This window comes from Pseudophryne corroboree, chromosome 9 (genome assembly GCF_028390025.1).
Source record: "Pseudophryne corroboree isolate aPseCor3 chromosome 9, aPseCor3.hap2, whole genome shotgun sequence".
Lineage (NCBI taxonomy): Eukaryota > Metazoa > Chordata > Amphibia > Anura > Myobatrachidae > Pseudophryne > Pseudophryne corroboree.
Window position 1 is genome coordinate 391615412 of NC_086452.1, and position 14036 is coordinate 391629447.

The window sequence follows — 14036 nt, forward strand, 5'->3', positions numbered from 1 at the left end:
TCACACAGCTACCTCATTGCGCCTCTTTTTTTCTTCTTTGCGTCATGTGCTGTTTGGGGAGTGTTTTTTGGAAGGGCCATCCTGCGTGACACTGCAGTGCCACTCCTAGATGGGCCAGGTGTTTGTGTCGGCCACTAGGGTCGCTTATCTTACTCACACAGCTACCTCATTGCGCCTCTTTTTTTCTTCTTTGCGTCATGTGCTGTTTGGGGAGTGTTTTTTGGAAGGGCCATCCTGCGTGACACTGCAGTGCCACTCCTAGATGGGCCAGGTGTTTGTGTCGGCCACTAGGGTCGCTTAGCTTAGTCATCCAGCGACCTCGGTGCAAATTTTAGGACTAAAAATAATATTGTGAGGTGTGAGGTATTCAGAATAGACTGAAAATGAGTGGAAATTATGGTTTTTGAGGTTAATAATACTTTGGGATCAAAATGACCCCCAAATTCTATGATTTAAGCTGTTTTTTAGGGTTTTTTGAAAAAAACACCCGAATCCAAAACACACCCGAATCCGACAAAAAAAATTCGGTGAGGTTTTGCCAAAACGCGGTCGAACCCAAAACACGGCCGCGGAACCGAACCCAAAACCAAAACACAAAACCCGAAAAATTTCAAGTGCACATCCCTACTTTAAACCACACCTTTTCTCCAGCGTCTCTTTGGTCATAAATCAGATTATGTACAATCTTATTTTCTTATGACTACCACACGCTGGTTCACACCTACCTATAAGTATTTTTGGATCCAACGTCTGACTTCTCACTGGTATAAAAACTACAGTTGCGGCGATACACACAAGTATGCACTACGAACATAAAGGGGGGAATGTAATAGGACGTGAGATCAAGAAATGAGAGATTCTGCTGGGTTTTTTTGGGGGTTTTTTAAGTGGCAATCATATACATAGCAAAATCAACCTGGTTTTACCATGTAAATGATTGCCACATCTCTCACTTTTGATTCTCACACCCTATTACATTCCCCCAAAGTGACACAATAACCATGGAAACAACACCACATGACCACGTTCATACTGTAACTACAGTGTCCTATGGTAATTTCTGAGTATGGGTACATCAATATTATATATTATAATGTGTGTGATATTGTTCCCAGCGAGAGACAACACAAATATGCTAACAAGAGCCAAGGGGTAATAGGCCCATACCATAGGACAGTGTTTCCCAACCTCTGTCCTCAAAGTACATAGGTTTTAGTTTTTGGGATATCCATGAGCACAGATGGTTAAATCAGTATAACTGAGGTACTAATTAGTACCCCTTTTCCACTGCCGCTAAAAACCCAGTTATTGGCATGATAAGCCGGGAGTGGCTCAGTGGAAAAGGGTTCATCCGGGCTCAGTGACCTGGGAATCTAACCAGGCTAGCTTGCAGAGTTGGTTCTGGGAAGAACCTGGGTTGCGGGTGCAGTGCAAGCGGGTAAGCCGATCCGGCACCTGTTTACAGCATAGGGAGAGCCGGAGCCGGGATGATCTCATCTCCAAGCCTCGGCACTGATCACACGTGTGGTGAAATCACCGACCCGGCAATAAGCTGGGTCCAGCCGCCACTCTTAAAGGAGTGTCTGCTGGTTCGCACCCAGGTTAGACCCGTTTAGAAAACCCTGGACGCGCCCTGGCATTTTAGTGTAAAAAAGGCATGAGTCACCTGTGCTCAAATATAGATATCCCTAAAACCTGGACTGAGGGTCGTGGTTGGGAATCCCTACCATAGAGTCACCTGATGGAATATGACACCTCTCAGTTCGGTAATATCAAACTAGGCCATTATAGTCCAGGTTTTTAAGATATTCATGCTTGAGTACAGATGGTTAAATCAAACTGACTGAGGTACTAATTAAGTCACATGTGTTCAAGCAAGGATATCCTAAAATAACTGGACTGTAATAGTTAAAGCAGTCGCATGATGCCATGAGTTGGACCATGACAGAATGTGTTGGGACAATACTGCGACCTGCTGTTGGGCGATAATTGCAACAACTCCAAAAACACACAAATAGTGACTAAAGGCATCTAACTGCAATTAGGTCCGGACTGACCATCTGGCACTTCTGGCAAATGGCAGATGGGCAATAGCATGACAGGCTGGTCCGGCCATGCAGAAAGACCGGGGCTGACCGAGCACTCTCCCGATGCTCTGTTCGGCCACTCAACACAAAGAGACACAGGGAAGTTGGGGGAGGTGTTGTGAGGCCCGTCTCCAGCGACTCGCACCACGCCTCCATGTTCCGTGACCATGCATCCTTTTCTTACGCACGCCTTTGGCAAGTGCACACACTACAATGCCAAGGCTAGTAGACAGCTCCAGTCCGTCCCTGACTGCAGTGCACAATCGGGACGATTCAGACCTGGTCGCTGCTGTGCGTTTTCTCACAGGCTGCGATCAGGTTTGAACTGCTCCTGCGATACGCAGGCGCGACGGACTGCAGCAACAGGGATCGTCGATCAGCGACGGGATGGTGCGAAAATTCCGAACGCACCTGCGAAGCAAGGAGATTGACAGGAAGAGGGTGTTTGTGGGTAGCAACTGACAGTTTTTAGAGAGTGTCCGGAGAAACGCAGGAGGGACCCGGCGTTTTGTGGGAGTAAGCCTGATGTTTGTGCAGGTCTGCTACACATGCGATCGCATACCTGCACACACACAATAACCTCCCCCTATAGGCGGCGACTACCTGATCGTAAGGATGCAAAAAACGCACCCTAGCGATCAGGTCTGAATTACCCCCCATGTTACATCATAGCGCAGTGCATCTTTCACCTGCAAAGACAGGCTGGAAATTGATTATTTAAAACCAATATAGCATACCTCCCAACTTTCATTTTGAAAGACCTGAGACTCCTCTGCGCATCTGAAAATGGGGCATGACCTTGGTAAAAGGGGGCATGGCTTCCTATGAATGATGTAACCGTCTGCCATGCTTCCCATCTTTGTCATTGTGGGGGCATACCCAGCACTCTGTGAGCTGCTAGCATGCCACCAGTCCCTCTGTGACTCAAGCGAACCGCGTCTATTGACCGCTGCTCTACAGCAGAGCGGCGAATGACAGGGGGTCTCCCAACTCTCCCCCCCTCCAACCGCAGGATACTGCAGCCTACGGGCAGTGGCATTGAGAGGAGGGAGCGGGTAATCTTTACCCGGGCCCGTGACTGTTGAAGGAGCCCGGGTCCCACTGACCCCCCGTCCGCCCATCCACGCATCTGCCTGCCTGATGCAGTGAGAGAGAAGACTGACTGCGCCAGCAACAACAGCCTCTCTCCCCAACAAAGCACACGTGCTGACTGGAGAGAGAGGCAGTTGGGGAGGCAGTCAGTCCTCTCTCCCTGCATGATGTGTGTGGGTGGGACGGGAGGGAACGATCACACCCACACCCCTGCCTCTTGTGCGGAGCGCATATTACATACTTTTTAGTATTTTCTAACAAGGGGGTGTGATGACACCTCCCACTTTGGCCATGCCCCCTCTCATTATTGGGGATTGACACAGCTGTTGGCAGTGCCGGTGCAAGGTTTCTCGGCACCCTAGGCAAAACTTCTGCCTACTGCCCCTTCCCCCTACCCACCCTTCAGGTGAAAGACATGCTGCTGCTCTCCCCCACCCACAGACTGTTGCATGGCTGCTCACTTCTCCCCATCTCCCCAGTCTGTGTGGGTGCCTGCTGCTCTCCCCCCCCCCCCCCCTCTGTTAAATGTCTGCTGTTCTATCTCCTCTTTCCTTATCAAATGCAGAGAGTGCACTGTGCAGCCACCTTACCTGCAGACTGCGATGCAGAGTTGGGACTGAGTAGTTTGCGAAAGAGTCTGGAATGAAGAACAGCGCCACATGTCACCCCCAGCCAGGACTCCAAGAGCTGTCAAAGTTACTGCCCGTGGAGGCGGAGCCTACAATACGGATGCTTGCCAGTCATGACTACTGTAAGATACGAGTGCCAGGGGGATTGTGGCGACTGTGAGGTAGGACCACGCTACCTTTTTTCAGGCAGCTGTAGCAAGCCGCCCCCTTAGGATCCGGCGCCCCTAGGCAGCTGCCTAAAGCTGCCTAGTGGAAGCTCCGGCCCTGGCTGTTGGTGCCCCAGCCTGCAGTTGGAACAGTCCCCCAAAAAAGGGACTGTTCCATGAATATCGTGACAGTTGAGAGGTATGACATAGGAACAGCTACATTTTCTTATAAAATAATGTATGGAAATACAAATATAGGCTGCCATTGTAAATAACAGCTTAGTTTTATATCTGTTTTTCTTAAAATAAAACTGATCTGTTGGTAATTCAGTTTGCAAATAGAGGAAAGTAATACTCAGAATGACATTAATCTGTCTTCTAGCATTCTGTTTAAAAACTTTCAAAGCAGAGACATCTGCTGGTGGACGTGAGGAAGAGTAAAGATCCCTAGTATACCGAAACAAGCTGAAACTCATTAATTGTTCCACAAAATGCCAGTCAATCTCACATGTGTATGGCAGTGAAAAGAAAAGAGTATTAATTAGCAGCAATAAAATCACAGTCAACAAGCTAATACTATAGAGCTGGTATACACTACAACAGTGCTTCTCAAATCCAGTCTTCTGGACACACTAACAGTGCATGTTTTCCATCTCCCTTTGCTGGAGCACAGGTGTATTCAATAGAATGACACATTTTAAAAGATCCACAGATGGTTCTAATTACGACCCTTGTAAGTCTGTGAGGAGACCTGGAAAACATGCGCTGTTTAGTGCATCCTGAGGACTGGATTTGAAAAGCACTGCACTACAAAGCATGTTGTTATTGATCTATTCTAGACCAAAGTTGGACAACCTGAGGCCCTCCAAGTTAAACTACAATTCCCAGAAAGCTTATAAAATGTTAAAAGAGCCACAGATTGCCTCCTTATGTGCTAGATCCGGGGGTATTTAACTTACATCCCATCCCCCCGCTGCTGTGGAATTACACATCCCAGCATGCCCTGCCACAGTTTTGCTATTATGACCTGCTAAAACTATTGTAGGTTCTGCTGGGATGTATAGTTCCACAGCAGCTGGCTGCATGTTGAATTTTCCTGTGCTAGATGCTTTCTATGTTCTACATGCAATCTACAGCTGACTGACCTGAGGCTTTTCAACTGTGTTTGCATCGTGGCTGTAAACAAGGTACTTGGCAGCTATGTCTGTGATGAAGTCAGCATCACATATGTTGGGTATGTTCACGCTTTGTTGTTCTCGCCTATCTCTATAGACCTGTAAAGAAAACTGTAACTGTTAGGAGTAAACTCCAAGACATTTGGCTGTGATGAGAATATCTGCTCTCTCTGCAGCTGATAGAGAATTGAAAATAAGTTGATAGTAATGCATGTTTTCTGCTTGGTTTCACTGCTGTAATCATTATAAGTGTGCAACTGCACCAGCCCTATACCAGGTCATATAATGATCCACCTGAACACAGGCATAATTACACATACGCTCGGCTCTGCATCGCCTGCCCCATCTGAGCTTTGCCTAGCTAGAAGCGGCGAAGCGCTCACTTGCATCTGCTCGGCTCCAGGGCATGCACAGTACAAAACTCTGCAAATGTACTTACCTTCAACTCTGCAACATTCCTTGTATCGGCAGATACTATGCATCCAATAACATCACTCATCTATCCCAGCAATCGGAGATCACACGGGCCCGTCCCAACAGTATTTCCCCAATATTGTGACCTCACACGGCTACTTTTACATACAGTACTCAGAGTGGTGTGCCATAATCTATATGGGCCATTACATGAACGTTAGCGGTTAGCAGGGAAGTAGCCTTTTTTGGAAGGGAACTTTCCTTTGCACTAAAAACATTAAAAGGAGTAAGTTGGCTGTGTTTAATACTTATACCAAGGGGTATATTTACTAAAGGTCGATTTTTATCAATGAGAAATGGATGAAAACTGATCTACTGTAAATCGATGTGTTTCCAGGGCTAAGACCATACCTCCTAACTTTCAGCAGGTAGTAATCGGGACTCCGGCATGGCATAGCTGTGCCTGCCCATAAAAAGGAGGTGTGGCTTTGGTAAAGGGGGCGTGGCTTCACAGTAATGCCACTATAGTGAGCCTCGTCCCCATTCTCTGTCACTATGGGAATATGGCCAGCGCTCTGCGAGCTGCTGGTCATGCCCTCAGTCCCTCTGGTCTCCATGAACAGATGCTGTGTGCACAGCGTCTATTCACCGCTGCTCTGCTAAGGAGCAGCAAGTGACAGGAGCCTTCCAACTACCCCTACCCACTGTGGGACAGTGCGGCCCACAAAAACGGGACTGTCCCACGAAAATCGGGACAGTTGGGAGGTATGCTAAAACGTTACTAACAGATGGTGTTCGATATTCAGTTTTCATATTCGATATTTCAGCCCTAGAAATACAACATCAATTTAGACAGATTTTCATCTACTTTAAATTAATGAAAATCGGTCATTAGTAAATATATCCCTAAGAATAAGACGCTTGCTTGCTCTATCTACAGTAGATGGATAATCAGTAGCGGATCTTGCCACGGGCAAGCAGGACTTTTGCCCCTTCCGGAGGGCGCCGGCGCCATCCGGAGGGCGCCGCACCATGGCAAGATCCGCTACTGCTGTGACCCCCGCTGCCGCTGCCCGCTGTGAAGGGAACTAGATGCGTAGCGCCAAGTTTCCCTTCGTGGAGAGGACCTTTACTGTGCGGTGCGCGATGACGTCATCGCGCACCGCACAGCAAAGGTCCTCTCCACGAAGGGAACTAGACAGCATCTAGTTTCCCTTCGTGGAGAGGACCTTTGCTGTGCGGTGCGCGATGACATCATCGCGCACCGCACAGCATTTCAGCGGCGTTACTACTGTACAGGGGGCGTAACTGACCACGCCCCCTGTATGAAGCCATGCCCCTATTTCCCGCCCGGGGCGCAAAAAGCCCTAGAACTGGCCCTGTGGATAATATACAGACAATGTGCAGTTACTCACACTGTAATTGAAAACCACAAATCAATAAATACGACATTTGATATAAAGGAAGTTCTGACACCCCTTATTATATTATTTAAGTAATACTATAATGAGAGTTCAAGAAGTCTTATATTGGGAGAATCTAGCAAAACGTCAACTATATGAGGAGGATGTCAAAATACACACGGACAATGATGCGTTTTTTTTTTGTTTTTTGTTTCACCTCAGAAGCCTCAAAAACAGTGTTCCCACTGAGTGCTATGCATACCTCCCAACACGACCCTCTCCAGGAGGGACAGAATGCTCTGCTCCTGGACTTCCCTCTTAATGTATGATTGCCATCACCTGTGCTGGAACACCTTTATTATCCATTAACCTGTTCAAAGCAGGTTCCGGCATTCATAAATTAAGAGAAAAGTCCAGAAGCAGAGCATGTTGTCCCTCCTGGAGAGGGTCATGTTGGGAGTTATGGCAATGAGTGCACCAAACAACCAGATTTAGATGTCTGGTGCATGCCTTTGCTCCATAAACATCGCAAGGACTGAACCCAAATTGTAAAACAGACTGTAAAGATGCAGTACCAGGACTTATTGGGTGTGGTCTGACTTCTCAACACTGACATAATGTTGACCTGTTCTTAAGTCGACATTTAAGTCATGATGTCAACACTCCTATTTAACCCAAACTGCAGCTTAACCCTAACTCAGTGGTTCCCAAACGCAGTCCTCAATGGAACCCAACAGTCCAGGTTTTAAGGATAATAATGCTTAGGCACAGGTGACTTAATTAGTACCTCAGTTAGAGTAAATCATTTGTGCACATGTAAGGATACACTTAAAACCTGGAATGTTGGGATGCCTTGTAAATATTCACATTATGAATGTGTCGACATTCTCAACTTGTAGACATTATAGTGTTCTCACTTTTAGGGCTGGTTGTAATGACATTTTTTTTAAAGGGGAAAGCACTTACAAGGCATGGTTTTGCCTTGTAAGTAATTGCCCCTTTAAAAAAAAGTCTGAGTTCAGCCAGCATCCTGCATTGCATTCCATCCTTAATTTAGCACATCTACGATCAGTCACACAGACATGCGGGGGGACGCCCAGTACAGGGCTAGTGCGCCCTGCATGTCAAGCCCTGCCCCGCCGCACAAGTACAAAAAAATCGCATAGTGGCAATGCTTTTGTACTTGAAGAGTAGCTCCCCACTAGCGCAGCTCCTGCGCACTGGCAGAGAGCTACTTGTCGCTGAGAGGGTCGTAGCGGCTGCGTGTGACGTCACGCAGCCGCTGCGGCCCACCCCCCGATGCGGCCCACCCCCCGCTCCTAAAATGGCGGCAAGACGGCAGAGGTGATCGTAGGGCTGAGACTGCCGTCAGCTGTCTGGCATGCGACGGTGCACTGCGGCGGCAGCGCATGCGCAGTTCAGACCTGATCGGCTGCTGTACAAAAACGGGATACGGTCATTAGGTCAACAAGACTTAGGTTGACAGTCATTAGGTCGATCATTATTGGTCAACATGGTCACTAGGTCGACATGGAAAAAGGTTGACATGAGTTTTTCACATTTTTTCAATTTTTTTTAAACTTTTTAATACTTTATGATTCACGTGGACTACGATTGGGAATAGGGGACATGGTGCACTAATTGGGGTTCCCCATCACTTTACGAAGAAAACAACACCAAAGAAAGTAGAAAAAAAATCATGTCGACCCTTTTCCATGTCGACCTAATGCATGGCGACCCATAGTGGTCGACCTAATGACTGTCGACCTAATGACCCATACCCGCGAAAACGCACAGCACCGATCAGGTCTGAATTAGGCCCTATATCCTGTCTCATTTACAGTACTAACAATGCAAATATAAACTTTTCACTGAACTATGTTGAGCAACCAGCAGTTAGCATGGACCGGTGGCTGTTTGTAATGTCAGTAAATGAGTTGTACTGTCTCTGTGAGATGCAATAAAGTTGAATTGAAGTGATGGAAAGTTTACAGCAGGTTGTTACAACAATATAATTGTAATGACTAAAAGTCAGGACCTGATTGTATAGCCAGATTTCTTTTTCTTAATTTCCATAAAACATGTTACAGTACATGGGTGTATTATTTTGCACATCCACAATGTTCACTATACTAATAAACTCTCTCTTTGATGTTTCAGTAATGCACATCTCCCAACTGGCCTGATTTTGGCAGGACACTTGGGGCGGGATGTATTACCATACATCGTAGTGATGTTGATCGCATATGTACTAACATATGCGATCAACATCGCAATGCAGTGACGGAGGCCCCCAGCGATACCTGTGAGGTGGTGTGCGGGGGGTCTCCGTTACCTCCCTGGGCTCTGCACCTGCTCACCTGCCGGGAAGCAGGCAGCAGGCTGTCCCCGGCGCCTCCTCCTCCTCCCTGCAGCCGGAAGGACCTCCGGCTGCGTTGCTAGGGGGAGGAGGAGTTTACCTTCTGGGTCCAGGCTTCCTGAAGGAAGGTATGCCGCGAGGGAGGGGGGTCGGCGTCAGCGGCGGGGGAGTGGTGGAGGTGGCCGGTTGTGGCGGCCAGGGATAAGAAGCCCATAGGTTTCTATAGAGTGTCGCCATCCAAAGATGGCGATACCCTCATGGGTGAAAACGTGGTGGCCGGGGGTTTTATCGCATTTTCACTTTAGTACATCCTGCCCTTAGGGAGATAATACCCCCTCACACATGCCGTGGTGGTGACATTGGATAATACCCCCTCACACATGCCGTGGTGGTGGTGACATTGGATAATACCCCCTCACACATGCCATGGTGGTGGTGACATTGGATAATACCCCCTCACACATGCCATGGTGGTGGTGACATTGGATAATACCCCCTCACACATGCCATGGTGGTGGTGACATTGGATAATACCCCCTCACACATGCCATGGTGGTGGTGACACTGTAAAATACCCCCTCACACATGCCATGGTGGTGGTGACATTGGATAATACCCCCTCACACATGCCATGGTGGTGGTGACATTGGATAATACCCCCTCACACATGCCGTGGTGGCGGTGACATTGGATAATACCCCCTCACACATGCCGTGGTGGCGGTGACATTGGATAATACCCCCTCACACATGCCGTGGTGGCGGTGACATTGGATAATACCCCCTCACACATGCCGTGGTGGCGGTGACATTGGATAATACCCCCTCACACATGCCGTGGTGGTGGTGACATTGGATAATACCCCCTCACACATGCCGTGGTGGCGGTGACATTGGATAATACCCCCTCACACATGCCGTGGTGGCGGTGACATTGGATAATACCCCCTCACACATGCCGTGGTGGCGGTGACATTGGATAATACCCCCTCACACATGCCATGGTGGTGGTGACATTGGATAATACCCCCTCACACATGCCGTGGTGGTGACATTGGATAATACCCCCTCACACATGCCGTGGTGGTGGTGACATTGGATAATACCCCCTCACACATGCCATGGTGGTGGTGACATTGGATAATACCCCCTCACACATGCCATGGTGGTGGTGACATTGGATAATACCCCCTCACACATGCCGTGGTGGTGACATTGGATAATACCCCCTCACACATGCCATGGTGGTGGTGACACTGTAAAATACCCCCTCACACATGCCATGGTGGTGGTGACATTGGATAATACCCCCTCACACATGCCATGGTGGTGGTGACATTGGATAATACCCCCTCACACATGCCGTGGTGGCGGTGACATTGGATAATACCCCCTCACACATGCCGTGGTGGCGGTGACATTGGATAATACCCCCTCACACATGCCGTGGTGGCGGTGACATTGGATAATACCCCCTCACACATGCCATGGTGGTGGTGACATTGGATAATACCCCCTCACACATGCCATGGTGGTGGTGACATTGGATAATACCCCCTCACACATGCCGTGGTGGTGGTGACATTGGATAATACCCCCTCACACATGCCATGGTGGTGGTGACATTGGATAATACCCCCTCACACATGCCATGGTGGTGGTGACATTGGATAATACCCCCTCACACATGCCATGGTGGTGGTGACATTGGATAATACCCCCTCACACATGCCATGGTGGTGGTGACATTGGATAATACCCCCTCACACATGCCGTGGTGGTGGGGACAGTGAAAATAAAGGAAATAGAATAAGTGATAGACCACTACATTGAAACCACTAGCCATTCCTACAGACATCTGAACACTCTCCCTTTACGCGTGCCTCCAATTCATCAGGACATAACCAGTGCATATGGACTCTTCCTAGGATAAATATTCCATAAACATTACATAGGGATGCACCAATAGGAGGGGAGCTGTTTCATGAACACACATATCCCTTCATACTGGCCCGGGGTGCGGGAAGTGTACCCTTACCGCTGCTGAGTGTCATACACAGTGTCGACAAGTTCACATGGACATAATGCCAGAATAAGTGTTTTTAGCGTATTTGAGCCCCAACCGCAGCCTAACCCAAACACGGATTGTCAGCATTGTGCCTGTTGCCATATTGACATTATGTACATATTGACATTGTAAATGTTGATATTTTCACAGTCGACATTTTGTCCATATGGACAGTCTTAACGTCGTCATAATGTCAGCATACCCTGCTGCTGGCCAGTATCGCTGAGGCAGGGGAGTGTCGCTCAGCTGCCTCAGCAAGATTTTATTGGTAAATTGCAGTGACGGGTGATTTTCTATCTCCCTGATAATCGGTGAGAGAAAGCCAGGCTGAATCCACAATTCTGTTATTGTACAGTCACCATAGAGAGAGGTTTGTGCAAAAACTCAGGTGTGTCACAGCTGTTTTTGGGGTGTGTCTCAGGCTATGACTGTGATCCCGTGTGTAGTAACAGTGGCTCTGGCGTCCCACTTCCAGTACCCATGCTGGAAGATCATAGGGCTACTTGTAAGCCTGGTAACCTACTGAACTGAGACTGGCATTGTGTCTTTGTACACAGCCGCTGGGACTCGAAAAGCTGCGGGTGGTCAAATCAATGTGAATCCATCTGGCTGCATCATGGCGTACACATTCCCATCTGCGGCAGCATTAGTGCACAGCTCTGACTCAGGCTCTATGTACACAATGGCAGCTGTGGCAGCATTAGCGTACATCTCTGACTCAGGCCCTGTGTACACATTCCCATCTGTGGCAGCATTAGCATACAGCTCTGACTCAGGCCCTGTGTACACATTCCCATCTGTGGCAGCATTAGCGTACAGCTCTGACTCAGGCCCTGTGTACACATTCCCATCTGTGGCAGCATTAGCATACAGCTCTGACTCAGGCCCTGTGTACACATTCCCTTCTGTGGTAGCATTAGCATACAGCTCTGACTCAGGCCCTGTGTACACATTCCCATCTGTGGCAGCATTAGCGCACAGCTCTGACTCAGGCCCTGTGTACACATTCCCATCTGTGGTAGCATTAGCATACAGCTCTGACTCAGGCCCTGTGTACACATTCCCATCTGTGGTAGCATTAGCATACAGCTCTGACTCAGGCCCCGTGTACACATTCCCATCTGTGGCAGCATTAGCGCACAGCTCTGACTCAGGCCCTGTGTACACATTCCCATCTGTGGTAGCATTAGCATACAGCTCTGACTCAGGCCCTGTGTACACATTCCCATCTGTGGTAGCATTAGCATACAGCTCTGACTCAGGCCCTGTGTACACATTCCCATCTGTGGCAGCATTAGCGTACAGCTCTGACTCAGGCCCTGTGTACACATTCCCATCTGTGGCAGCATTAGCGTACAGCTCTGACTCAGGCCCTGTGTACACATTCCCATCTGTGGCAGCATTAGCATACAGCTCTGACTCAGGCCCTGTGTACACATTCCCATCTGTGGCAGCATTAGCGTACAGCTCTGACTCAGGCCCTGTGTACACATTCCCATCTGTGGCAGCATTAGCATACAGCTCTGACTCAGGCCCTGTGTACACATTCCCATCTGTGGCAGCATTAGCGTACAGCTCTGACTCAGGCCCTGTGTACACATTCCCATCTGTGGCAGCATTAGCATACAGCTCTGACTCAGGCCCTGTGTACACATTCCCATCTGTGGCAGCATTAGCATACAGCTCTGACTCAGGCCCTGTGTACACATTCCCATCTGTGGCAGCATTAGCGTACAGCTCTGACTCAGGCCCTGTGTGCACATTCCCTTCTGTGGTAGCATTAGCATACAGCTCTGACTCAGGCCCTGTGTACACATTCCCTTCTGTGGCAGCATTAGCATACAGCTCTGACTCAGGCCCTGTGTACACATTCCCTTCTGTGGCAGCATTAGTGCACAGCTCTGACTCAGGCCCTGTGTACACATTCCCATCTGTGGCAGCATTAGCGTACAGCTCTGACTCAGGCCCTGTGTACACATTCCCTTCTGTGGCAGCATTAGTGCACAGCTCTGACTCAGGCCCTGTGTACACATTCCCATCTGTGGCAGCATTAGCATACAGCTCTGACTCAGGCCCTGTGTACACATTCCCTTCTGTGGCAGCATTAGTGCACAGCTCTGACTCAGGCCCTGTTTACACATTCCCATCTGCATTAGCTTACAGCTCTAACTCAGGCCCTGTGTACACAGTGGCATCTGTGGCAGAATTAGTTTACAGCTCTGACTCAGGCCCTGTGTACACAGTGGCATCTGTGGCAGAATTAGTTTACAGCTCTGACTCAGGCCCTGTGTACACAGTGGCATCTGTGGCAGAATTAGTTTACAGCTCTGACTCAGGCCCTGTGTACACATTCCCAGCTGCGGCAGCATTAACGCACATCTCTGAGGCAGGCGTTGTGTACACATTCCCAGCTGCGGCAGCATTAGCATACAAGTCTGACTCAGGACCTGTGCAAACTTTCCCAGCTGCGGCAGCATTAGCGCATAGCTTTGACTCAGGCCCTGTGTGCATATTGGCAGCTGCGGCAGCATTAGCGTAGAGATTAGTGACCGAGAAGATGGTGCCTGCTATATTCCCAGAGAGCTGCACACGTGCTATAGATTCTGGAAATATGCCAGTGTCTCCTGTGCCGCAGAGAGGTGGAGCTCGCACGTACTCTGCACA

General features: G+C 48.8%; 1 protein-coding gene across 11 annotated transcripts in view; it reads right to left on the reverse strand.

Annotated features, from left to right (window-relative positions):
• The window catches only part of ERC2 (ELKS/RAB6-interacting/CAST family member 2), a 2157515-nt gene that overhangs the window by 595452 nt on the left and 1548027 nt on the right, over positions 1-14036 (reverse strand). For 8 of the 11 annotated variants that reach the window (XR_010186951.1, XR_010186949.1, XR_010186950.1 and 5 more), the window contains one exon: positions 5100-5228. The exons of the other annotated variants lie outside the window; for them this stretch is intronic. Coding sequence is in view for 1 of the 8 variants with exons in the window: in XM_063940841.1 (XP_063796911.1) it covers positions 5100-5228 (129 nt within the window). In the remaining 7 variants the exon portion in view is untranslated. The remainder of the gene's footprint in view (positions 1-5099; positions 5229-14036) is intronic. 11 annotated transcript variants of the gene reach the window in all.